This window comes from Pangasianodon hypophthalmus, chromosome 8 (assembly GCF_027358585.1).
Source record: "Pangasianodon hypophthalmus isolate fPanHyp1 chromosome 8, fPanHyp1.pri, whole genome shotgun sequence".
NCBI classification, from domain to species: Eukaryota; Metazoa; Chordata; class Actinopteri; order Siluriformes; family Pangasiidae; genus Pangasianodon; species Pangasianodon hypophthalmus.
The window spans coordinates 2466672-2494504 of record NC_069717.1 but is presented as its reverse complement, the minus strand read 5'-3'; the positions used below and the strand labels follow the sequence as shown (position 1 = coordinate 2494504).

Below are 27833 nucleotides of genomic sequence, written 5' to 3'. Positions count from 1 at the left end.
CTGAATAGCGGATACTCATTTAAGCATTTAGTAACTGAGTGACTGAATATAAGATAGATTTTGTGTGTGTGTGTGAGTGTGTGTGTGTGTGTGTGTGTGTGTGCGTGTGTGTTTGGTTGGTTAGCTTACACTTTTTTCCAGCGGATACATTTTGAAATCTCTCTGCTCGCTGCTGATTCACCTGTTCTTTCCGGATTTTTGAGTTACACTTTTTGAAACGCCATGTTTCTGAGTAAATATTAATTAGGTTGTGTGTAGCAATGTGTGTGTGTGTGTGAGTGTGTGAGTGTGTGTGTGTGTGAGTGTGTGTGTCGTAGCTGTCACACACACTTCTATATGAGCCTTTCCTTGGCCTTGGTGAATTATTGTTTAACACACTGCTGTGATTGCTGTCAGCTACTGAGTAACACAGCTGACTACACATAGTGAGTGTTGCTGTGTTTAATACGGCTCCCTGCTCCCTATGCACTATGTAGTGCACTATGTAGTGCACAAGGGCATGTTATACATCATCTCAGCCAATTGTAGCAAGCTAACCGCCTAAAGTTAGCATGCTAGCTAGAACAAGCTCTTGTTAAAGGAGAGAGGATTTGCTCTTAAGCTCTCTGTTGATTGCTGCTTTAAGATGTTTGCTGATCGCCACTTTAAGATTTTTGCTGATCGCTGCTTTAAGATGTCTGCTGATTGCTGCTATAAGAGAGTAGGTGAGCGCTGCTTTATGAATTTTAGTGATTGCAGCTTTAAGAAGTTTGTTCATTGTTGAGGTTAATTGATTGATGCTTCAAAATGTTTTAAAATGCTTTAAGAGGTTTAGTGATTGCTGCTTTAAGATATTTAGTGATCACTGCTTGAAGAATTTTAGTGATTGCTGCTTTAAGATATTTACTGGTCGCTGCTTTAAGACGTTTAGTGATCGTTGCTTTAAAATATTTAGTGATTGATGCATTAAGAAGTTTGGTGATAGCTGCTTTAAAATTTTTATTGATTGCTGCTTTAAAATATTTAGTGATCGCTGCTTGAAGAGTTTTGGTGATCACCGCTTTAAGAGATTTAGTGATCGCTGCTTTAAGATATTTATTGATTCATGCTTTAAGAGGTTTGGTGATCGCTGCTTTAAGATATTTAGTGAATGTTGCTTTAAGATATTTAGTGATCGCTGCTTTAAGATATTTATTGATTGATGCTTTAAGAGGTTTGGTGATCGCTGCTTCAAGATATTTAGTGAATGTTGCTTTAAGATGTTTAGTGATCGCTGCTTTAAGAGGTTTGGTGATCACTGCTTTAAGATATTTATTGATTGATGCTTTAAGAGGTTTGGTGATCGCTGCTTTAAGATATTTTTACTGAATGCTGCTTTAAGATACTTAGTGATTGCTGCTTTAAGATATTTAGTGATCGCTGCTTGAAGAGTTTTGGTGATCACTGTTTTAAGATGTTTAGTGATCACTGCTTTACGAGATTTAGTGATCGCTGCTTTACGAGATTTAGTGATCGCTGCTTTAAGATATTTATTGATTGATGCTTTAAGAGGTTTGGTGATAGCTGCTTTAAGATATTTAGTGAATGTTGCTTTAAGATATTTAGTGATCGCTGCTTTAAAAGGTTTGGTGATCACTGCTTTAAGATATTTATTGACTGATGCTTTAAGAGGTTTGGTGATCGCCGCTTTAAGATATTTAGTGAATGCTGCTTTAAGATACTTAGTGATTGCTGCATTAAGAGGTTTAATGTTCGCTGCTTTAAGATATTTATTGAACGCTGCTTTAAGAGGTTTGGTGATCACTTCCATAAGATATTTAGTGAATGCTGCTTAAAGATATTCAGTGATCACTGCTTTAAGATATTTAGTGATCGCTGCTTTAAGATATTTGGTGATCGCTGCTTTAAGATGTTTCTTTAAAGGTTTGCTGATCGCTGCTTTAAGATGCATATTTCGATCACTATTTTACTCAAGAACTTTTTGGCTAAGAAGTGGCTTTGGAACTGCTTGTTAGTTTAAATCCTTAATCCTCTCATTTTCTCTCAGATGAATAGTCTCAGCGTTCCCTTTTGTCCTGTTTCTTGCTTTCTCTTTCATACACACTGTGTCTGTCTCTCTCTCTCTCTCTCTCTCTCTCTCTCTCTGTCTTTCTCTCTCTCACTCTTTTTGTTTGTCGTGTTCTCTCTGTAATTAGTGCGAAGGCTGAGTTTTTTTAAGCCCCTCCCCCGCTTCTAAACAGAGGCGGAGTCTGAGACACAATAGGGTTTAATCACTCATGTGGTCAGAGTTGAGAGCCAAGCTTCTCTCACATGAGAGAGACAGAGAGAAAGTGTGTGTGTGTGTGTGTGTGTGTGCGCGTGTGAGTGTGTGTGTAGAGCGGAGTTCATCTCACGCTGAGCCGCAGCTACACGAGAGAACCGGGAAAACACTGGCACAGGGTCAGACTGCAGCTGGAAAAATCCACAGAGAGTCACCAGAAACCTGGACCTTCATCATCAGCCTCATCATCTTCATCATCCGGACTGGATCATGGCTGCACGCTTCGAGCTGTTCTATTCTTCTTAGCACACACACAGTGTTTGAGTGGAAATCAGGAGAGACAGGAGGGGCATCATGATCTCTCACTACCCCCTGGCGTCTCTGCTCCCGTGGCCACCGCTGCCCCTCTGCCTGGAGCTGGACACTGACGGAGGAGTGGCACTGCAGAGATACCAACCACGATCGCCCGACAGCAGCCCTCGACACTGGGTCAGTTCTCTCTCTCTCTCTCTCTCTCTCTCTCTCTCTCTCTCTCTCTCTGTGTGTGTGTGATTTCCACCTACCTGCTTCTCTCATCAAAATGTCAAGAAAACCTCTACACATTTTTTTTTTGTCTAACAAGACTCATCGAGTGTGTAACCACGTCTCTATGAAGTGTGAACATATGGATGGAAACGTGGAATCCTGCATCCAGGATGGACATCTGGTGTGTGTGTGTATGTGTGTGTGTGTGTGTGTGTGTGGGATTTCTATCCACCTGTTTCTCAAGAGATCAAAATGTCAAGAAAACCCCTACAAATGTTTACAATTTGATCAAGCGTGTACCCATGTCTCGATGACGTGCGAACATCTGGATGGAAACACATCGTATGTGTTTAATGCGAGTCCTGCATCCAGGATGGACGAGTGTGTGTGTGTGTGTGTGGTACACTTGTGTGAAACTGGTGTTGACTCAGGCATTTCATCTTGAAATCACTGAGATCCTCTTTAGCGCATTTTTCAATCCATTTAAATCAGTTTAAAGCGGCCAAAAGTGATTTTTTTTCAACAACTAATGCAGTCGAATGTTTACATGTTTTAATGTAATTCGTTTTCCATATTTTGTTGTCTACATGAAGGAAGTGACACACACACTGCCTGATTTTCCATTGTGATTATCAGGCTGTTAGCCAGGTTATTAGGATTTGTGGTATTTGTGTTATCAGAAATCTTTGCAGGCCTCTAATGTGTTGCATAATTTACAGTTTAGCCGAGCATTGAAAATGTGAGCACTCTAAATGCTGGAAATAATGAATTTCTTGTGTGTTGGTCTCTATTAGTTATGTTCTTGCCAATTTAATTAATCAGCACAGCTGTGTTTTGCCTAGAACAGCAGAATGGTGTGTTCTGACCCCAACACACTGCACATGTATGTAACATGTTATGTGATGTCATGTACATCATTATAGATGTAGAGTTAATAGAACAGGGACGAGTTAAATGAAAAACTTAAAATTGTATAATGGACAGCGACCAAAAGCTGTTCAGAGGATAAAAAAGATAAAGTGACTTACAAAGGCTAAGGCTGGGAGTACACGTTATTAAAAAAATGAAATTATGCTATACTTTTGTGATACCTATTTGCAATTAACAATGCAAAATTAAAAAAAAAAAAAGGTTTTCATTTGCCCTTTCATTCACGCTTGTATAATAATATATTTCAGATTCCCTTATTACAGTAAACCATCATACTCATATATAACCATCATACTCATCAGAGTTGTGATTATACGGCCAATAGTATGTGGACACCTGACCATCACACTTACATGTGTTTGCTGAACATTGCATTCCAGATTTATTCCCCTGTGTTTGCTGTTATAATAAGCTCCACTCTTCTGGGAAGCTTTCCACTAGATGTTGGAGCGTGGCTGTGGGGATTTGTGTTCATTCAGCTACAAGAGCATTAGTGAGGTCAGGCGCTGATGTTGGGATGTCGAGGAGGTCTGGGGTTCAGTCGGTGTTCCAGTTCATCCCAAAGGTGTTCAGTGGGGTTGAGGTCAGGGCTCTGTGCAGGTCACTCGAGTTCTTCCACTCCAACCTTCACACACCATGTCTTCATGGAGCTCGCTTTGTGCACAGGGGCATTGTCATGCTGGAACAGGTTTGAGCCTCTTAGTTCCAGTGAAGGGAAACTGTAAGACATTCTATACAGTTGTGTGCTTCCGACTTTGTGGAAACAGTTTGGGGAAGAACCGCATATGGGTGTGATGGTCAGGGGGGCACATACTTTTGGCCATATAGTGTAGATGTTACGAAAATATACAGTATAAGTAAGGAATAACACACTTCAGATCATGTGTTTATATGATGCAATGTGCATTGTTTTCGTATAACATCATGGTCTGGAGTGTGTTGTTTAATTAATAGATTTAATTTAAAGATTTAAATTAAATTTTTAATTTACAATGAACAACAGGTCACACATTTTAACGTTTATAGTTAGATTTAATGTTGTGGAACATCCGAGAGACAAGTTAGTTCCTGTTCTTACTTATGTTTTAGCTGTGCTCTCTCTCTCTCTCTCAGCCTAGAAAGCGTAATCTCCTCATCTGCTACGAAGTGCTGACACAGGAGACTCCTTCCAAAAATGTTAAATAAACATCTCCTATCAAAAAAAAACGTCACCACATCATCGATCATATGTTTGTCTTTGTTAAACAACAACACATTACTTACATCTGTCTATTATTTGCCTTAGATTATGTGGAGCGTCCACCGTACGTGGCCCTGTGAAAGAGCTGTTACTATAGAAACGACAACTTCTTAATATAACGAGCACTTTAATATAAAAACCTAGCGTTCATGTTAGAGAGAGAACTAGTTTCCAAGTTGTGCTGTTATACAAAATAAGGAATGCACACCTTCTGACCAATCAGATTGGAGAATTCGTCTGCACTGTGGTATAATAATACTGAACACCGGCGTAGCTGATTGGTGTTTAATTGTATTTGTATTATAAATTAGATGAAGTTTTCTCTGAGGAAACACTAGGAAGGAGTCGCTAGTGTCAAAAGTAAAGCTGTAACAGTCTCTGTTCCATCAGTAAACAGGACAGAGGAGTTTACGCTCGGTAACATGGCAGCATGACAATGTGTGTTTTAATGGCAACTTTGTGGTGGTCACAGTAACGCCGCTTCATCACACCACGCCGTTGTTGATTGTTTTACTCTAACAGCATGACACTGAGGGTTCCTTACATATGTTTCATTAGTCGGACTATAAAAACAGAAATGGAATAAAGTGTATTTTTATTGTACTCAGGCTGATGCTGACTCACTGCAGACGCGCTCATTCAGAACAACCAGCATCATGATTTCTGGTAAATAGATTAAAAAGAAAGCAGTTATTGCACCACAGTGTGAAATCTCTGTTAGGAACGGATGGATATGATGATGCAGCAAGAGAAAGTGCATGACTCTGTGTGTGTGTGTGTGTGTGTGTGTGTGTGTATGCGCGCGTGTGTGTGGGGAGGATAAGAAAGCTTGGACAGATAGTGAAAAGTGTTTGAGTTGTGTCAGAGTGATTCTTTGTGCTTCAATTCTGTTCATTTTTCTTTTTTATCCTCATTTCTGCCCATTCTGTCTTTTCAAGCTAACGACCTGAAACCTAGCCATGATTTGTGTGAACTACAGCATGTTTCTGGAGCTTTCCATGGACAAACCATAAACAGATCACAATCTGGTGAAAAAAGTGATTTTAAATGATCAGAGGGACGAATTTGACCAGCATTTGGTCCCAGTGTGGGATGTGTGTAAATGTCCGAAACCTCTGAGACTTCCACAACGTAGTGATAAAGTGCTGATGAGGAGTGGAAGAGAGAGAGAGAGAGAGAGAGAGAGAGAGAGAGAGAGAGAAACCCCCCTTCTCTCTTATCTGGTACTCGAGGTTAGTGCTCTTCCTCACACTGTGCTCCCCTTCCAGCTATTGTTCTTTCAGCAAAGAGAGCACACACACACACATACACACTTAAAAAAACAGAACACGAAGCACCGAAGTGCACGAGCGCAAAGTGTAAACTCCTCTGTCTTTAAAATGTTGAAACACTTAGAGTTATAGTTTCCCCTCTGACTGTTACAAAGCGCTGACACTGGAGACTCCTTCCATACATGGTAAATAAACACATTTCTCCTTACAGAAAACTTCACCACATCAGTTATTCAATTATACACTTTTTTTTTTTTTTAAAAACCTGTTTATGTGGCTCATCTGCTGTACAAATCCCTGTGAATGAGCTGTTACTATAGAAATGATCATTAATATAAACCTGTGATTTGCAGCTGCACGACTGTCAGAGCTGCTGTTAAAGAAAATTAATCAACACCTTCTGACCAATCAGAATCCAGAATCCAACAGTGCTGTGGGATAAAACTCTCCTCAGAAACCATTAAACCCATCAGACTCTGCTGTAAACCAAACAGCCAATTTCCATTAGGAAGACTTTTTTTCTTTTTTGTTTGAGCAGGGACATAGCGCCAAGTTTCACATTTGCAACACACACCCGCACACACACTCATATTCCACCTACGTCACGGATTAACACAAAGTGCGAAATTGCACAGATCTGCATGAGCACTGACACACAAACACATGTTGGTTTTTCTGTCTTCATGAGGACTTTCCATTGCCGTAATGTTTATTGTAACTAATTAACTCTATACATACAAGATTTTAGGAAACCTTTTGGTTCTTTAACCCGTTTATTTTTAGGACCGGGTGATTTGTGAGGACATTGTGAGCACATTTGGTCCTCACAAAGTGCTAAATACATGTACACACACACACTGCGAGTCTATCAGCTCTCAGGTTCTTGCTTATCAGTGTGAGTAGGTGGGAGACTCAGGGCTCTAACCTCTTCCACATAAATCTCATTTATCGCAACTCTGCCCTTCCTTTCTCTTCGTTTCTCCCAAACCACCATCATTAAATCATGGCTTGTTCTCTGACATGTTTAACCGCTTCATCACACACTCCTCCGCCACCTCGTGTCCTTCGTTCTCCTCCACAACCGAGTCATGCAGCCTGTTGGCTCATAAAACCGTGATTGCACCTCCGTGCTGCTTAATGGCCCTGTGGGTTTTTTTTTTCGTGGCATGGATGATGCTGTTGGACCAAAGTCCAGCCCTTAACGAAGGCTCGAGTCGCAATAAACGACGGATACGTCCTTCCTGTATCTCAGCTCCAGCACAGCAGGCTGCTCTTCATGCTCCTCTGTATGCTAACAAGCCTTTATCGGAGGTCAGTGAACTCTAATAAAGAGCGACGTGGTGCAATCCAGCCAGCTCTGCGGGTCAGGCGTCAACTCCGTGGCACGAGCGCGTGCTCCGACTCTGAATTTACTCTCCATTTAGGAGTTGCAGATGAAGCATTTTTCACATCTGCTGCTCTTCCTGTTTTTCCGCAAAAAGAAGTGAGAAGTTTTTTTTTTTGAAAGTGACACTCTCTGCTGCTTTTTATTCTCTCGCTCTTTGAGTCATTGCCGACTTTTTGAATCACTGTTTCTGTGATTCATTCATATGTTTTGGAACGAGGCTCGATTATCAGGAATCTGGAAATCACTGCATATGCATATGACATTTCTTTTCCCGAGTGGTAACAAAATTGTGTTAAGTTAGCTACGTTAGCTGTAGGCCATGTGAGTTTAGCTTTTGGTTTGAGTGTTATTTTCGAATTCATTGTCGTTTCTATAGTAACAGCTCATTCACAGGGACGTGTATGGTGTATGATACGTATAAATGGGTTAAAAAAAACACGTATAATCATTGATATGGTGAAATTTTCTGTAAGGCGATGGAAGGAGTCTCCAGTGTCAGCACTTTGTAACAGTCAGAGGTGAAGCTTTAAGTTTTCCGACATCTTCAGGACAGACGAGTTTATGCATTTATGTGTTTATGTTTATGAGGAAGACATTACACCAAATAAAATCACTAAAGAAAACAATAGCTTTAGTAAAATTTTAATTATTTGCTGGAGCAGCAGCATTTTCCATATGATTTCACTTATGAATATTGTGCTACATGTTGTCAATCCATTAAAAAAAAATTGAATGTAATATAAAAAATGATGAGTTTTACCCATTAATCTCTTGCACGTAAGACTCATTTTATAGAACTTGGTCTTGCAATAAAACACTATGTATTTTGCTTTATTTCAAGAGAAAATAAACGTCTATTACAGGTTTGTGTTTAAATTTTAGCGAGGCTTTAATCATGTGATAAGTTAAAGGACAGATGGACTGTGTATAAATATTCCATAGCTGGCTTGAGGTTTAGTAAGGAAGTGTTGAGCTTGGGCTTTTGCAGTGCTGCAGCACGGTGCAGTTTCATTTCAGCTTTTTGAAAAATATATAATAATCAGAGAAGCCTTTCTGTGGTATTCGGTTTCTTTTCATTACTTTAATTACGCTTCCTCTTTTCTTCTCCTCATAACGAAGCTTCAAGGGGGACTGAGGACTCGAAGCCAAGCATATTAGCTGAAAGTGACCTTGTCTTTAAAGCGGCGATGTTTACTGATGACTTGCTGCACAGGTGTGTCACTGACGGAGGTGGACAAAGTACAGTGAAAGTGCACTGAAGTAAAAGAGCGGGTACTGGGTCAAAATCTTACGCAATTAAAAGTAACTAATCAGTTTGAGTAAAAGTAAAAAAGTATCTACATTCAAATACATGCAAGTATTCAAGAGTAAAAAGTAAATATTATCATTCCTGGTCCTGCACAAATAGGTAGTTCACTAAGAAATCAGTCGTAAGGAAAATATTACAATACAAATACAAATACACACCTAGAACTTGGCTTGCTAGTAAACTAAAGCTTAATTACACAAGTATTCAAGCAATGAGATAATAGCAGTGAAAAGAAAACTTAACTAGCTAGCTAATTTATGTAGCTGATTTGCAAATCGTAACTAGCTAGCTAATCTTAAAAAATAATTTACAAAGCATTACCAGGTAGATAATTTAACCAGCTGCTTTGCAAACTTATCTAACTAGTTATTTGAACTAGCTGATTTGCAAAATGTAACCAGCTAACTAATTTAGCAAGCTGACTTGCAAAACTTAACTAGCTAATTAACAAACTGATTTGAAGTATCTAGATAATTTAACCAAATAATTTACAAAACGTAACTAGCTAGCTCATTTAACAAGCGGATTTGCAAAACGCAACTAGCTAGCTAATTTAACTAGCTAATTTGTCAAGATTAAATTTAACTTTGGACAGGACACTTCTTTATAATTGATGGTGGGTTTTAAAGGCAGTCATTTCATTTTTATCCAAAGAAGAATGAAAAAAATTAGAAAAATTTCATTTGTGATCTGTAAATTTGAGTACATTGAGAGAAAAGTGTCCTCTTCATACAGCACTACTAACCGGTCACTTTAAACACGAGTGTCAGGTTTAAACACTGTATCCGAAGGTAAATTACAGCGTAACTACAGTGTAACTACAACAACACGGTGTAACTACAACTAGGCTAGAAATTCATTAATCTCTGTGAGGAAGAACCAACTATGTGTGTGTGTGTGTGTGTCTCTCTCTCTCTCTCTCACTGTCTCTCTCTCTCACTGTCTCTCTCTCTCTCTCGCTGTCTCTTTCTCTCTGCTCTCTCTCTCTCTCTCTCTCTCTGCTCTCTCTCTCTCTCTCTCTCTCTGTGTATCTATCTCTCTGCCTTTCTCTGTCTCTCTGTCTCTCTCTGATCCCTTTCATGTGCCCTGGTTTATCTAACTGATTCGCAAAATCTCAGCTAACGTGGCGAGGGTCCAACTCCGTTCACTAGATAAGAGATTAAAATGTCTGATCAGCACAGACACTCCGGCTGTGTGTGTGTGTGCGTGTGTGTGTGTGTGTGTGGCCTCACTAATGCTCATGTAGCTGAATGAACACAAATCCCCACAGCCACGCTCCAAAATCTAGTGGAAAGCCTTCCCAGAAGAGTTACTTTATAAGTATATAGTGTATATACTGTTACTGTATAACGGTAAAGGAGGAATAAATCTGGAATGCGAAGTTGCACATATGCGTGTGATGGTCAGTTGTCCACATACTTATATTTGTCATATAGTGTATTTATAAAGAAATGACTTTGCTGACTCGTGTTGGAACATGGTTCTCCTCTTCCATAGAAAGGGGAGGGAATTTTGATGAATCAAACTTTCTGCTGATTCTCAAAAACGGAGATTTTTAAAGAAACGATTCAGCAGAAGAATGGAGTTTGCAGTACAGTGAGGACATATCGGAGATTATTTGCAGCTACACGGCTAATGAAGTAACAGAAGGCTACAGCCACCAGTTTAGCATTGTACAAAGTGCATGCGTAAATCAACACACTCTCGTCTCAGAGGACGTCGAGGCTTTATTTACTGAAACAATTTCATTAATCTCTTCAAATCAGAATCACTTCTAACTTACAACTCTAACTTCAAACTTTAGGCCACGCCCCCTACCTGAGTCTGATGCAGGTGTGGAGTGTCACTAAATTATCTCTCTTTTAAGTCCAGTTTCGTCTGTCCTTCTGTCTGCCTTTTGTTTTAGTCCAAGTTCATCCTTCCTTCTAGCTGTCTGTCTGCTGTTTAAGTCCAAATTCGTCTGTCTATTCTTCTATTTTTCTGTTTTTAATGTCAAAGTTTTTCTGTCCTTCTTTCTGTCTCACTGTCTTTTAAAGTTCATCATTCTATCTATCTATCTATCTATCTATCTGTCTGTCTTTCTGACTGTCTTTTAAGTCCATGTTCATCTGTCCATCTGTCCATCTATCTATCTGCCTGTCTTTTAAATCATCCATCATCCATCTGTATTTGTCTGTCTGTCTGTCTTGTTTTTAAGTTCAAATTTATCCTTCCGCTGATTTCTATCTCTTTTAGGTTCATCCTTCTGTCCTTCTGTCCGTCTGTCTGTTTGTCTGTCTGTCATTGAAGTCCTAGTTTATCCATCCGTCATTCACTTTTTGTACATAAACAAAAAAACATTCATACATTTTTTTGGTGTGAATTACTATTATCGGAATCTCGTCTAAAGTATAACTCCGCCTTCAAACTGTAAACCACGCCCCCTACCTGTAGAGTGAAATCAGTCTATTTACTAAGGAAGAAAGCTAATCGAGACGGAGCTGCAAATGTTTTTTTGTTTTTTTTTAATTGTCCATGTTTACAGATAACAGTGTGTTACACATTGTTAGAAACTGCTCTGTTGACGTGATTATGCGATGATGCTAAACTGGTGGCTATAAGCGACACTTACCCTGTTAGCTTCGGTAGCTTTGTAGCTCCAGAACTTCAGAGCTACTTCAGAAGCAAACGTCCGACGCCGGACACGTCCTGGCTGACTGAGTGAACTTACTGCGAGGAAAAATTGTAGCTGTTTGACTGTCACTTTGAAATGTCGAAAATGTATTTATCACCCTCTCAGGTTTGTTCTTAGGGGGAACTTTTAAAGCCTTTTCCTTTAGAAAGCTAGAAACAAGAACTTTCCAAAGAACCTGGCATGAAGCTGCATGAAGTGTGTACTTAAAATAAAACGTTCTTTCCTCATCTTAATTGTTGCTTGTGTTCATGGATTCTTGTGTACACTTGAGGATGACATGATTTAGCATAATTTAGCAAGAATTAGCATGATTTTGCTTGACTAACCTTTTATTTGTTTATATATTTATATTTTTTTAAAAGCTGAAATTGTTGCCAGTTGAGCTCTAAAACCCAGCGCACGACTTTCTTTTGGCTCTGTTTTCACTTTGGCTAGTGAATGTGGATTGTTCTGCCCTCTGGTGGACATTACGTGTATACACACACACACACACACACACACACACACGTACACACACTGTGCTCCTACGCATGCACTCATTGCTCGTCACTGGTGAAAAATGATGATTGGAGGTTTATGGGAAATGAGTGTATGTGTGTATAAGTGTGTGTGTGGATAAGTGTGTGTGTGTGTGTGTCTGTGTGTGAGGCAGTCAGCTGATGCTTACATGGGCTTTTCTAACCGCACGATTTCACAATAACAGAGTTTCCATTGCGCTTCTCTCTCTCTCTCTTTCTCTTTCTGATCAGACTTTTTTATTTCCTGTCGAGACTCTGAGAGGGGAGATGCAGCTTCTCTGTCACAAACCCACACTCTTTCGTTTCTACTTTCCACCACAGTCTGATCTATTCAGGGCAGGTTCTGTATGGTTATGGGTGAGAGATGAGAGATTCCTGTACACAAAAGCACATGATGTTACAGCCCTGCTATACAGTTTGGGAATGAAATGCAAGAAATAAGTAAACTAAAAGCTAATTATCCATTCATATTTCTTCATTTATGAAGAATTTTTGCCACCTTCCTGCTTCATACCTGCTTCATACCTGCTTCCTGTCTCCTCAGAATGTCGGTCTACTACACTCTTAATCATTACTTTAATTCTTACAGCATTATTTTACAATAACATATTTTGAATTTGCAATGGATTGCCATATAATATAGTGATGAATTCTGGGACATTTCAAGTCATTTACAGCAGTAAATCTACAGTAAAATATAATTACGCAGACGAAATTAACGACTTACGAGTGTTTGTTAACTAGTTTACAAATTCTTTGTTAGGTAGATTGTATGCTAAGGAATGAAACACTCTGTGTTGTGCTGTTATAAGAAAATCATCATCATCATCATTTTCCTATAACGGCACGTCCCCAAGTGTCTATCTGTTTATAGTTACATTTCATGTTGTGGAAAGAAGTTAGTTCCTGTTCTCGCTTACGTTATTGCAGCTGTAAAGAGCTGTTCCCTCACCAGCCTTTCTTTTTCTGTCGTAAAAAAACCACAGCTTATTGCAGAAAAGTGTAAACTCCTCTGTCTTGAAGATGTGGGAAAGGTTACAGCGTTACCTCTGACTGTTACAGAGTGCTGAAACTGGAGACTCCTTCCATAAATGTTAAATAAACACATTTCTCCTTACAGAAAACTTTGATTTTTAAAATCCCTTTCTGTGGAGCATCCTGCATGTGAATGAGCTGTTACTATAGAAACGTATTAGAAAGTGAGCATTAATATAAACCTGCACTACTGTCAGACCTGCTGATCATCCACACCTCCTGACCAATCAGAATCCAGCATTCAGCAGCGCTCTGGAGTAATGCTGTAAAGTTTGCTAATTTGTTGCGTGACGTTTTTTTCACATCTTTTGTTAAGCTGTTCACCAGATCATTGGGACTATTTTCTATTATTTTTATTAGTTTATTTAATGATGTTTGAATAGCAAAAGGGAAAATCTGCTATGTTCAGTAGGTTTTGATTCAAATCTATAATAATATTTCTTTTTCAGCATTGTTGTGCTTTTAGTTTACAGTTTTAGTTTACTATAAAAGCTACAGCATTTTTTTTTGTGAGGTTTAGGCGAGTTAGTTGTACGTCTTGTTGTGTTGTTATTGAATCACAATTTTGTGAACATTAGACACTGACACCGTCCTCTCAGTGTATTCTCATATATTCACTTTCTATATGACAGAGACGCAGGCGAATTTCTGAGGTTGTGTCATCAGCACCTGCAGTTAGAAACCCAAAACTGAAAACTTGTTGACGTTTTTTTCAGTCAGCGTAAATTGTCGAACACTCTGTTCTGTTGTCATGGTGAAGTCATTGCTTAGTGATTTTGTATGTTTGCTGATGTCTCTACAGTCATCAGTGGCCGTTACACTACAGCTGCTGCTCCGATTCCGACTCGCTGGAGTCAGGAGGCTGCAGGCAGGAAGTGGCAGATTTCCTGGAATGTGTGTGTTTCCTTCTGGTGAAGAGCAATAACAGCAGCAGGCTCTCTCCCGACCTGGCTACAGAGCGGCGCGTCCCCACTGTTCTGTTTTTGACATTGTGTATGTGTGTGTGTGTGCATGTGTGTGTGTGATGCTCTTTTTGTGCTGACGGAATATCTTTACAGTGACTGAAAAACATGATCTGACATGGTGGTGACTTTTGGCAGGTTTCCATTAGTGAAATGCTTTTATACACAAAAAGTGTGTGTGTGTGTGTGTGTGTGTTCACCGTCATCTCTGTATATGTTGGAATGTGTGAGATTACCTACTGGAGAGCCTCAGTCAGGATGAGGTCAGGCTACAGGAATACACACACGGATCGCACAATAAGCACTTTTCCAGAAACTTCCATGAACTCCAGGAATGAGCCGTAAACAGAAATTATTATTATTATTATTATTATTATTATTTGTAGTAGTAGTTCAGGGGCCTTCTTTGTATGCATATTAGGAGCTTGAATGGATTGTTGAAGATTATGACATGATCCTGGATTTTTTGGATTTGTCCGTTTTTCTAAATTGCAACACAAAGCGACAGTTAAACTGAGACTTTCTCAACTCTATGCAAATTAGATAAGACTAATTAAAGTGACAAATCCAAACAATTGGCTCAAATGTTTCCTCAGACTAATCCTATGGCACGTGTGGTCTGACGTTTCTTCAGTTCCCCACTCACAGCTTTACCAGCCATTAGTTCCCATTTACTTTTGGAAGAAAAATCTTGGAGGTTTCATCTCATCATATGTGTATAGAGACGTTATGAAGAAAGTAAAGCTCAGAGGAAGATGGACGTAGCAAAGATCGTTTGTGCCTCTGGTGAGTGTACGTAGCTAGTGCAGTTAGCTTGCTTTGCTAATCAAATCTGAGAACAAAGCTAGTATGAAACCAAGCACACAACATATAAATCAAACAACCGAATTACACACTGATTTGTGCATTATTTAATTTGCGTTTAAGTAGCTACGCACTCTATACATAGCTATAAATTTTTTTATCCAAAATAAACAACACTGGACAGGCCACGCCCACAAGATAAAAACTGCAAGTGACACACGCGATTTGTTAGCGTGAACTTAGGGTTAAACTTCCCACTCTAGTCTTCATGCCTTTGTCTTTTTTCTAATAATGTAAATAATTTGAGTTGTTTTAGCAATCAAATAACTCCGCTCCGGTTCGAGTTTTTGGTGCTGGAACTGATCATACTGGATAATTGGAGATTCCAGCTCTCTTCTGAGTGAGACAGATTTTATTTTCTAATGCTGCCTGAAGATGCTGCCTATCTAGGCAACCTCCTCCTGAGTAGAAGTCGGGACATTGGGGAGGTGATGATATTTTTCAATGTCCACAATCATAACATCATGCATAAAATATTGTGATTATATATCATATATAAATGAGTATTAGCACATGCCTATACACAAAAAAAAAACAGTTTAAAAAAATCTGACGTGTGTATGTGTGTGTGTGTGTGTGTGTGTGTGTGGCTCATAGACGTTTTGCCTGACATTTCTCCTGGCCTTGTTTTTTTGGACGTGGTGATGACATCACTCCCCTCTGAGAGAGAGCAGCTGTCCCTGGAGGGGGTCTGAGGAGTGCTGACCTTTCCCAGCACTCTTCTGTGTGTGTGTTTGTGTGTGTGTGTGTGTGTGTGTGTGTGTGTTCTCCTTTTGAGGGTCTGGGAACTAGAGCATGGGTTTCCCCTGGGCCTCCCCAACCCTAAAGTGACCTTTCTGCCCTGAACTGCCCCTTGTTGATCACACACACACGTGCACATGCTCACACAAACAAACACACACACACCACACCCAGACATCACGGCGGTGTGTGTGATCCGCAGGGCATGCGACACTTGGCTGGTATGACGTGGGTAATGTAAGGTAGAGAAAGGAGCGTGCCAAGACACACACACATTCAAGTGTGTGTGTGTGTGTGTGTGTGTGTGCCACATCACATCTGTCTTGGGATGTTTCTCTGCTGAAACAATCAGGTTGAACGTAAGTCTTCCTTACATTGTGTTTCTTAAGTCTGACGCTTATGTCATCGTACAATACACTCCCCACCCCACCCCCAAACAAACACACACACACACACACACACACACACACACACACGTGCAGCTGAGCTCGTAAAGGAGCTATTCCCCTCACACATCCTAATTTTGCTGAGTGACAGGTGTTTCTGTGTCAACGAGGGCGGAGTTTAATTTGGTTAGCCAATCATGTGCTTGATCATATGACATCACTGCTAAATTTTGATTTCTTTTCTTTGGCTTGGAATAAAAAAGTATTTTATTTACTTACAGTAATATAATCATTAACCCAATGTCAGCTATTTTGCTAGCAAGCTTGACAATGACAATTAATCGTACAGTGAAGTATTTTACATTTACAGCATTTAGCAGACGCGATTATCCAGAACGACTTACATCTTATAACGGAGCAGTTGAGCATAAATGGCCTTGTTCAAGCGTCCAGCGGTGGCAGCTTGGCAGCGCTGGGATTTGAACTCGCAACTTTCCAACTTCCAAAGCCTTAACGACTGAGCTACCACTTCCATGTTTTCAACAGACACCATTATCCAGAGTGACTTACACTCATCTCATTTATACAGCTGAGGGTTAAGGGCCTTGCTCATGGGCTAAGCTTGGCAGTGCTGGGATTTGAAGTCATGACCTTCCAATCAGACGTTCAAAGTCTTAACCACTGAGCTACCACTGCCAAGCTGGACGAGTGCAGTGACATTGACGGCGATATTAGTGTGAAAGCTGAAGCTTTGGAAGCTGATTTGTTTGGGCAGAGTGTACAGATGAGGAGGTGAGAGAACAGGATGGACTAAAGGACTAAAGCGCTGCTGCATCGCTCTCATTAGGGAGAAATGATGTGAGGGCTAATGCTACATTCAACTAAAACTAGTAACTCTGAATTTACAAACTCTGACTAGGAAAAAAACAAAGAAAACATCCCCCTCAATTTGGAATTCCTTCTTGGAATGTCAGCAAGGCCTCCTCAACCCAGAGTTCAGCAAGTGACGTTAAATCAACAGTAGCATGTCTTAACTTTATATGAGTTATACCGTATATATACAAGTATTTGCTTTAGATCATTCAACATAGACATATTCGCTTGTTAAATCTATAACACTGACTCTACAGTTCACTGTTTTGAGGAGGTTAATATACATCACTCATCACAGCTAGTTGGTTAGATTTATGCTAACAAAAGTCTAACATGGAGGCGTCCATGTTTTTTTCCCCACATTGTAGCTCGAACACTTTGAAAATGATGGCGAGCATAGAATCCTGCTGCGGGTAGTCAAACAGCATTGTGGGTAATCTCGGAAACCATTAACCAAAGTGAAAATAGACCAATATGTCAGTGAAAAGAAGTTTAAAACCAAAACTGTGATGTGTAGCTGCATCGCATCCTGAAACTCCGAGTGAAACATCTCCACTATTGCTCCACTGGGTCTCTTATTTATATGACATTAAATGTTGCTGGAAAATGAAAAAGAAGCTCTTGCGGTTTTTAGTTTTGGTTTTAACGGAGAAACATGGCCGTTATCCTTAAGTTTGAGATTGTTGAAATCGTCTGTAACTGTGCTAGCAACACCAACGCTCCCCGGTGATTAGCAACCGCTAACCTCTCAGTGAGAGGAATAACAGAAACACAACAAACAGAGAGCAACACATGAGCACCACAACCACTCAACATATCAGAAATATTACAACATTAACATTTTGAATGTGTTTCAGGGTTTAGAAAATGATTAAATCTGTATTTAGGACAAGGTTTGGACGAGGTGTTCGGTGGAGTGCTTGGTAACAAGATTACAGACTGGTTTAGGATCTTTAAACTGAGATAAGATGTTGTAAAAATACTTTTTATTTGTATTATATTTGTAGAATATTAAGTTAGTCAGGGAGATATTTGATTAGCAACGTTAGCATTTTGGTTTATTGAAGACTAGCCCTCTGGTGGAGGTGTACAGCATTGCAGTGGTTTTTTTTGGTACAATGGGATGAATAGGAAGTGGGCAGAGGGACAAGCGAGCTGGGACGGGACTGAGAGAGTGTGTGTGAGTGAGAGAGAGAGAGAGAGAGAGAGAGAGAGAAGGAGAAAAGAGGGATTCAACGATCATATTTTTTCGTTTTTTCCACCGGATTTAGCCGCGTAGCGACGCACTGATGCTGCTAACATACGATGTGAGAAAACGTCACCATGAAATTCGCCTGGAAAGCTAAAATGGTAACGTTAAACCTTTTTATTTTTAATCTGTTAAAAAGTTTTGCCACTTTTTTCTTATGGTTTGGAGGAGAAAGACGGCGGATGGAGGGACGGAGTGGGAAGAAAAGAGGGACGGAGTATAAAGGAAAAGTAAAGGATAATGGAGTTACAACAGAGCGCGAGCTGTGTGGAGCTGAAATAAACATTGTTGCCAAGTAACACAACTGTCGCAAAATGTTAGCTGTTTGTGTTTATGTTTATGTTTATGTATTGTCCGTTTTAAACATGGCCGCGAGGGTTTTTAAAAAAAACTACTTTTGTGAGGAGTTAGGAGACCGTTATTTCACTCGGGAGGATGAGGAAGCGATTAGAAAACATATTTTTGTGAACTGAAGCGCGTTAGTTTGCGCAGTTTTCTTATGAAAATCCAGCTTGATTTCACTACTACTACTAACTAGTACACAAAATACACAAGTAACTATAGCAACCGCACTAGTTTCCCATACTTCTCAGTATGCTAGTGTGCGCTTCGGAAAGTGCGGAGTCTGATCTAAATAAATAAATAAATAAATAAATAAATAAATAAATAAAAAGCCTGATGAAAAAAACGGAGGCGCTTAAAAGTACATAAAAGAATTGTATATAAGCGTTTGTGGGTTACAGCTTCGTTATTTGGTGTTTTTTTTCCCTCCAAATGCATTTTTTCTGTCTTTATTTTTGTGAATCATTACATCTATCCTGTGTAGCATTTGTGTCCTGTTAGGGTTGGAACAATACCGTGATATCGACTGCGATACCGATACTGAACGATATCCCAGACGATAACAAACAAACAAACAAACAAACAAACAAATAATCATCATTTGATCATTTTTATTTTGTGTTTAAAACAATTGAGGCGCTTTGTTTTTGTATGTATAGGGTTTGGAAAGATTCTTAAAAGTTTTAAAATGTTTAATTGACACTCATATATATATATATATTTCTGCTATTAGTGGATAAAATAACATTTGATAGAAAACAAGCGCAAACAAGATCAAGAGATTTCCGTCTTGATATTAGTCATTTTTATACCACAGCGCCTTTGAATTCTGGATTTCGATTAGTCAGAAGGTGTTGATTAGTTTTCCATAACAGCAGCTCTGGCAAATCACAAAATCCCAGGTTTATATTATTAATGCACTCGTTCTAAAATGTTAATGTTTCTAAAATAACAACTTACACAAGGACTTGTAGCACAGACGCTCTTCATGATCTAACACTAATGCTACACCAATTTAAAAACAAAATGGTGACTTTGCTGTAAGGACATGTTTCTTTGACATTTATGGACGGAGTCTCCAGTGTGAGCGCTTTATGACAGATGATAACAGGGACTAATCAGTTTCGTGGACGTTCCACAACATTAAATGGATAAAAATCTGATGATTTTGTTCTGTAATGAATTAAAATTTGAGGAATATATGAGGAATAAAACTCATCAGGATGTGCTGTTATTGGAAAATAACCCTCGTTAGTGTCGTAACAGTAACTCAAGTTCTTCACACTAACCTATCCTTGATTATTTTCCTATTACAGCGTGACACGGAGTGTTTTATTCCTTATGTCGCAAACAGCTTCAGAACATTTTAACAGCATTGTAAAGAGTTGTTTTAAAATGATATGAATTTCAAACTGACAGTTAGCACAATGTTAGCATTGTTTTAAGGTTTTCAGCATCAGGATCTGACATTATTCATCTCCTCATTGTTACGTTTTTAAAAACAAACAGACTTTTATTTAAACTCTGTCGTTCATGCCAAAGCCGTGCAATAGCTTATACACTCGGCTTAAGTGTTGACGTGCGTTATTACTTTGAGAAAGCTGCATAAATATGAAAAAACTCACGTATGTTACAGAAAATCCAGCCTCTTGTGTAACTCTGCTGTGTTTAAGATGCTAAGAGACCAGAAAGAGTTTCTTGGCACTTAAGTTTTTCCCACCGGTTCGTCGTATACGGAATCAGCTCTTAATTGTAGGTTACAGTGTAAGCCTCGGAGTATTTAAACACCAAATTACAGTGTGTTATAAAGCCGAGTTAATAACAGGCTGCGTGAAAACGACACTACAAACAATTCACGAGCACTTTTACTTATAAATCCTCGGTACTTTGTACGGGACGCATCGAATCCTACAAACAGGCGAGTCACAATGTCAACAGCCTCGAACGTATTAGAAGTGTAATGCTTTTACTTTCGAGTATTGAGAAACCTGTAATTTGCTCATTTCCTGTATCGATTTCTCCAAGTGTTTTTGTTCTAAATCTGAAAGAATTAAACACGCTGTATATCATCCAGGTTAAGGAGTTTAGGCAAATTATTAAACGATGATTATTTATCAGTGTTAGGATAAACGTTTGCAGAGTTTAAACTGCAAAGTCACCGCTTCCTGCAAATTATTAAACGATTATTACTCCAGAGTCGGATTTCTTTTACTGTAGCATCATGGCATCAGTGGCTTTGATACAAAAGAAGCACATGAGTGCTGGTTATACGTTTCATACCACGTTCTGGATTCTGATTGGTCAGAAGGTGTTAATTAATTTTCTGTAACAGCAGCTCTGACAGTAGTGCAGGTCTATATTAATGCACTCGTTCTGATACGTTAGCGTTTCTATAGTAACAGCTCGTTCACATGGACGACACTCCACATAAACGGATTTAAAAAATCGCTGATGTGGTGCAGTTCTCTGTAAGGAGATACGTGTTTATTTAACAGTTATGGAAGGAGTCTTCAGTGTCAGCGCTTTGTAACAGTCAGTAACTTTAGGTTCTCAGACGTTACACTTTGCGGTTCCTCTGGAACATGGCAAGCTGCCCTTTTTTTTTTTTTTTGTCTTATTAACTTGAAGAGAGAGAAGAAAGAGAAGCTGGTGAGGAAACAACTGTTTATAGCTGCTATAAAGTAAGCAAGAATAAGAACTACCGGTTTATGTAACTAGAAATGGATAAAAAGTACAGTGTTTTGTGCTGTTATGAGAAAATCGTCAACTTCAGGGTGGTGAGAGTAACTCCTCTTCATCACACCCCATAGTTTTATATCTACAGATTATACTATATAAATATAAATATCGACCAATAGAGCTTGGAGATTCTAATACGTAAAAATGTTATTTAAAAAAATGGACCGCATTAGAATTTTTTTTCTAATATCCGATTTTAAAAATAAATAAAAATTCAAATACATATGGCATATTTTAAGAATATTTTGTTTTATTTTATTTATTTCTTTACTGCTGTTTTGAAAAGCATAAATACACCCATACGAACCCCATATAATAATTTCATTAGTAAGTAAGAGTATGTCGTAATAGTAACTATGGTAATAATGGGGCGTGGCCTATTTTGATATTGTCTAGCAGAGTAGTGGTTTGTGACGTAACCCAGAAACCGTTGTGAAATAAATTTTGCACAATATAGTACGAGTTGTGTGTAGTGTGTGTGTGTATAGTGTGTGTGTGTAGTGTATGTACAGTATGTGTGTATTGTGTGTAAAGTGTATGTATAATGTGTTGTGTGTGCATGTGTGTATTATGTGTGTGTGTGGTGTGTGTATATTGTGTGTGTTGTATGTTAGTGTGTATGTATAGTGTGTGTATAGTGTGGGTGGTGTGTATTGTGTGTGTATTGTGTGTGTATATAGTGTGTGTATATAGTGTGTGTGTGTGTGTGTGTGTGCATGTGTGTATTATGTGTATGTTAGTGTGTATGTATAGTGTGTGTATAGTTTATGTATAGTGTGTGTGTATGTTTCGAGTGCGTGTGTGTGTATAGTGTGGGTGGTGTGTGGTGCGTGTGTTGTATGTTAGTGTGTGTGTATGGTGTGTATTGTGTGCGTGTGGTATGTGTGCATATTGTGTGTGTTTTATGTTAGTGTGTATGTATAGTGTGTGTATAGTTTATGTATAGTTTATGTATAGTGTGTGTATAGTGTGTGTGGTGTGTATTGTGTGTGTATTGTGTGTGTATTGTGTGTGTATTGTGTGTGTATATAGTGTGTGTATGTGCATGTGTGTATTATGTGTATGTTAGTGTGTATGTATAGTGTGTGTATAGTTTATGTATAGTGTGTGTGTATGTTTAGAGTGCGTGTGTATATTGTGTGTGTTTTATGTTAGTGTGTAGTTTATGTATAGTGTGTGTATAGAGTGTGTGGTGTGTATTGTGTGTGTATTGTGTGTATTGTGTGTGTATATAGTGTGTGTGTGTGTGTGTGTGTGTGTGTATGTGGTGTGTATTGTGTGTGTATTGTGTGTGTACTGTGGACTCAGCAGGCTCCGGGTTGCGAGTGTGTTCACCTCCTGCTATTGTTTAGCAGCGCGGCCGGTGTGACTCGTTTAGCCCGGTGTTTATCTCTCAGAGCTGCACAGGAAACAGATGGCGATTGCAGACTCGACGCTCGATTCTGATTGGACGAGCTGTGAGCTCCTGATGTGTAAAAAAACTAGATTTTACAATTGAACAGGGTGTGCATTTCATTTCTGCTCTCCAGCTCCTGTCATACTGTTGTGTGTTTCCATTTCCATTTTTCCATATTCCACACACACACACACACACACACACGTCACTGATGAGGAGAGTGGGCGTGGCACTTCAGTACTAACTTCAGTACTGTGACGTCAGGATACGAGTATACGATACGATACACTTAAACAAGTCACGATGCGATACACTATGATTCGGTTCATCATCAGGGACGTGGACTTTTTGCGATTTCCGGTTTCTTGCTAAAGCAACAAGCTGCAGGTTTTTTCTGCTATTAACTTGGCCAAGTTGCAAGTTTTGCAAATCACATTGCTTTTTATTGACATTTCCTTAACTTGGTGTTGTGTTGCGGGGGTCGTTCTCTCTCTCTCTCTCTCTCTTTCTATATTACTTTTTCTCTCTGTCTCTTTTTCTATATTACTTTGTCTCTCTCTCTCTCTCTCTCTCTCTGTTTCTATATTACTTGTCTCTTTTTCTCTCTCTCTCGCCCTCTCTCTCTCTGTCTCTTTCTCTATTACTTTGCCTGTCTCTTTGTCTCTTTTTCTCTCTCTCTCGCCCTCTCTCTCTCTGTCTCTTTCTCTATTACTTTGCCTGTCTCTTTGTCTCTTTTTCTCTCTCTCTCTCTCTCTCTCTCTCTCTGTCTCTTTCTCTATTACTTTGTCTGTCTCTCTTGTGCTATTTCTATATTACTTTGTCTGTCTAGTGGTCTCTTTCTCTCTCTGTCTCTCTCTCTCTTTATTACTCTCTCCTCCCCTCTCTCCACCTCTCTTCCCTTTTCTCTGTCTTTTTTTTTGCTCTCTCTCTCTCATTCTTTGTCATCCATCCTTCATTGTTGACCGATTTTCCGATTCAGAAATAGCTTTTCTTTAAACCGCTAGTAATAATAGTAATAAATGCTCAGAAAAAGAGTCAGTAAATATCTCTCACTACACCTGTAGACATGTTATGATGATGTGCGGTATGATATGGACCCCGAGCGCACTGACCGCATGCTGATCCGAGCTAAAGCAGTGCAGCGGTTCTGCAACAAGCAGCCGAATGCTTTAACGTAAACGCTTCAGGTCACTCGCTCTGTCCTCACTGAAGCCCTGAGTGCGCTTTTCCCCTCAATATCTCTTTCTCCTTCTCTCTAAAGAGGCTCTAATGTGTCCGTCGGATGCCTTAAACATCCATCACCCGCCGTGTGTATAAAGCAGAATGGGTGGGGTTTCCGTCAGATCGGACACGTCACGCCTGCTATGATGTCATCTCGTCTCTACAGTTCTCGTTTTTCTCTTATGTTGCACTTCTTCTGTTTTTACATCACTCTGCTGCATTTATAACATTTTACATGAAGCCTGTTGCATAATGTTGCTTATCTGTGTGTGTGTGCGTGTGTGTGTGTGTGTGTGTGGTGTCTGTCGGTGCAGAGCTCGGTGCAGGACTGGGGCGAGGAGGTGGAGGAGGGGGCCGTTTACAGCGTCACACTCAAGAGGGTCCAAATCCAACAGGCGGCCAACAAAGGAGCAAGATGGCTGGGGGTAAGAGAACACACACACACACACACACACACACACAGAGTATATATAAAAGTTTATTTTCAGCATTATAACAGTGCCTCCTGAAGTGCTTTATTCCTCTTACACCATAGCAATTTGTCAAGGAGTACACATTTTTTGTTTATTAAAAAAAACAGCAAACTTTTGTCATACTTTTTTTTTTTTTTCATTTCTAGTTACATTTAACATTGTGGAATGTCCACAAAACAAGTTTTTACTTACGTTATAGGAGCTGTAAACAAGCGTTCCCTCACCAGCCTCTCTTTTAATTTTCTCTCTCTTGAATTTAATAAGACAAAAAAAAAAAAAACGCAGCTTCACCTTTGATTGTTACGAAGCACTGACACTGGAGACTCCTTCCAGAAAATCTCATCATGTCAAAGCTTACACACTGCACTGCTGTTGTTTAAAAAAAAAAAAACGATCAACACCTTCTGACCAATCAGAATCCAGAATTCAGCAGCGCTGCTACTTTAACAAGGAAAAACTAACGAACATCTAAACGTGAAAGGCAACGTGAACGGTTTGTTGGTTTTGAATAATTAGCACCTTAGATGTTTATGGAAAAAATATTACTGCTATTTCAATGAGAGCTCATAACCTACAAGAAAAAAAAAAAAAAGCCTGAAACTATTTTCCAAATGAGAGAGTATCTCTTTCTTTTGAAAACTAGCTCATATTAAGGTTAGGGTTAGAAAATGGGAGGCAGAGAAAAAATAAAAATCGATATGAGTGACAGTGAAAATCAGGACTGAACAGTGTTGGAAAGTTTAGCTTTCATGAGGTTAGAGTGGCCCTGAAGAAGCCGTGGAGAGAGAGATGAAGGGATGGAAAGGCAGGAAACACGGCAATCTGCTTCTAATCAGCTCTTTTCCCCCCTCCCTTCATCTCTCTCTCTCTCGCTCTCGCTCTCTCTCTCGCTTGCTCTCTCACACACACACACATAAACACAGACAGTTTTGCAGACAAAACTTTTCTTTGGGTGAGAAACAGGTCTCGTTGTTCCTCCAGTAAAGCAGCACTGACAGATAAAAACATTAAATTCAGTCACTTAGTACAAGCACCGCTTCCCAGACTGATCTAAAGATCCAAACCAAGCACGCCTCCGTTATGCGCTCGTGTTGTTTTAAAGGGGTGTTAGCGAGACGGGAAATAATTTGAAGGTTAAAATAACAGACAGATAATCCTATAAACCTGAATTTGATTTTTTTACACGGTGAGATTCACAGTACAGACCTGCTGATATTAAATTCTCCTTCCACTACAACTGTTATCAAGGTTTCTGATATTATCGTGCTATTTTATTTCATACTATTTTACGACTCATTTTCTGTATTTTGTATATTAATGCGCTTGTTCTGTTACGTTATCATTTCTGAATGAGTAAGAGCTCATTCTCAGGGACGTGTACGGCAGACGCTTCACATAAACAGACTTAAAAAAAACGTGTAATCGTTGATATGGTGAAGTTTTCTGTAAGGAGACGTTTATTTTAATTTTAAAGGAAGGAGTCTCCAGTGTCAGCGCTTCATAACAGTCAGAGCTAAAGCTGAAACTTTAAATTTCTTCAGGACTTCATGCTTTTTTTGTCTTATTGACTTGAAGAGAGGAAAAAACAGAGAGGCTGGTGAGGGAATGATAAGTATGCGTCATTCTTTAATTAATAGTAATATAACCGCTGGAAAATCGCTGTAGTGTAAGAGGAATAAAACAGAGTGGTAACAATAATTCACTTCAACACACCACACTGCCTTTGATTAGTTTCCACGTATACAACAGCAGCTAACAATTTTTTATTGATTAATGTACAACTTTGTGGTGTTTATTCATTTATAGCTGCATTTAATGTTTTTTTTTTCATCCTCATCTATCAAATAATGAGCCCCAGAACCCAATCAGCGGCTCCTTCAGTTCCTCCCAGTCTGAGCTCTAACTGAACGTTATTAGTTTCACAGCTGGAAGCTGATTATAACCAAATCCAGCACAAAACACACAAAAACAGAACACGAAACCTTTCCTGGAAGAAAGAAAAAATGTTGGAAGAAAGCAAATGCATCTTTGATTTTCTTTTTTTGCAGTTGTTTATACTGAAGCCCAAACACACATGACCCGATTTCGACAGTTAAATCTGATTATAGACTTGCGTAACTGAAGCTTTTCTACGGCGGAGGGACTCAGAGTATTGAAAAAACACAAAGCTGTTGTAAACACACAAAGCACAACTAGCACTTATTGTTAGAGAAACAGTTTGGGTGAAAAAGAAAAATATATAATTTTCCCCTTGCTCCACAGCTGAGACATTTTGACTGCTTCTCAAGGCTGATGTAGATAAGAGACGTCTGTCTCAACCAAAATCTTCTCTATAAATAACAGCCTCAAAGCATATTTAATTGTTAAAAGGCAGAATTATACCAGAAGTAATGTTGATGATAACTAACTCTCTCTCTCTCTCTCTCTCTGTCTTTCTCTCTCTCTCGCTCCCTGTCTCAGGCGGAGGGCGATCGGTTGCCCCCGGGTCACACAGTCAGTCAGTTAGAGACGTGTAAGATCCGCAGTATTCGTGCAGGGACGCTGGAGCGGCTCGTGGAGACTCTGCTCACAGCTTTCGGTGATAACGATCTCACCTACACCAGCATCTTCCTGTCCACCTACAGAGCCTTCGCCGGCACACACAACGTCCTGCAGCTGCTGCTCGACAGGTGTGTGTGTGTGTGTGGGTGTGGGTGTGGGTGTGGGTGTGTGGGTGTGTGTGTATGTTAGCTTATTTTATGTTAGTCCTCAGTCAACAATCTTGTCCACCACTGGCATTAGTATGATATGAATTAGAGCTGTTTTGAGGAGCTACAATATGAGTTACACAGAGGCCACACCTCCTTCATTGAGACTCAGAGACACATTGGCCACACCTCCTTTACTGAGACTGACACACAGAGGCCACACCTCCTTCACTGAAACTTGCAGGTGCATAGGCCACACCTCCTTCACTGAAACTTGCAGGTGCATAGGCCACACCTCCTTCACGGAGACTGAGAGGCACAGAGCCATGCCGCTTTTACTGCGACTAAATGATTACAAATCCTGCTGCTCTGAAGATGCTCTGAGCTGAAGTTCTCTGTGTTTTTGTGTTTTCGTGTGTGTGTGTGTGTGTGTGTGTGTGTTATGGCAGGTACGGACACATGGAGGACAGCGACAGAGAGAGCAGTCAGAGCCAAACCGGAGAAAATCGGGCAGCCGTGAGAACGTGAGCCATTTTGAATCCTTCCACACACTCTGTCCATAAACGCTCTGTATTTACTATAATACTCGTACACTCCCGCTATTATTTATTATTTTATTATTTATTATTTTATTATTATTATCTTGTTCACTCCAGTACCTCCATGGAGCTTTCTGATAACTCTACAGTGTTCACGGTGATAATTATACAGTCAGACACGAATGTTGATGTGTGTGATGATTACACTCCATGAAAACATTCGGAATATGCCG

The 27833-nt window shown here is 39.6% G+C and overlaps 1 protein-coding gene across 2 annotated transcripts in view; it reads left to right on the top strand.

The window, feature by feature from the left end:
- Positions 1-2280: 2280 nt before the first annotated feature.
- rgl1 (ral guanine nucleotide dissociation stimulator-like 1) overlaps positions 2281-27833 on the top strand; it is a 39556-nt gene continuing 14003 nt past the window's right edge. Inside the window, exons 1-4 of one of the 2 annotated variants that reach the window (XM_026928165.3) lie at positions 2281-2728; positions 24216-24326; positions 26835-27043; positions 27511-27585. In XM_026928165.3, the coding sequence (XP_026783966.1) occupies positions 2594-2728; positions 24216-24326; positions 26835-27043; positions 27511-27585 (530 nt within the window). In that variant the 5' untranslated portion in view covers positions 2281-2593. Of the gene's footprint in view, positions 2729-18102; positions 18305-24215; positions 24327-26834; positions 27044-27510; positions 27586-27833 lie in introns of those variants that run through there. The other variant, XM_026928166.3, reaches the window with a different exon arrangement.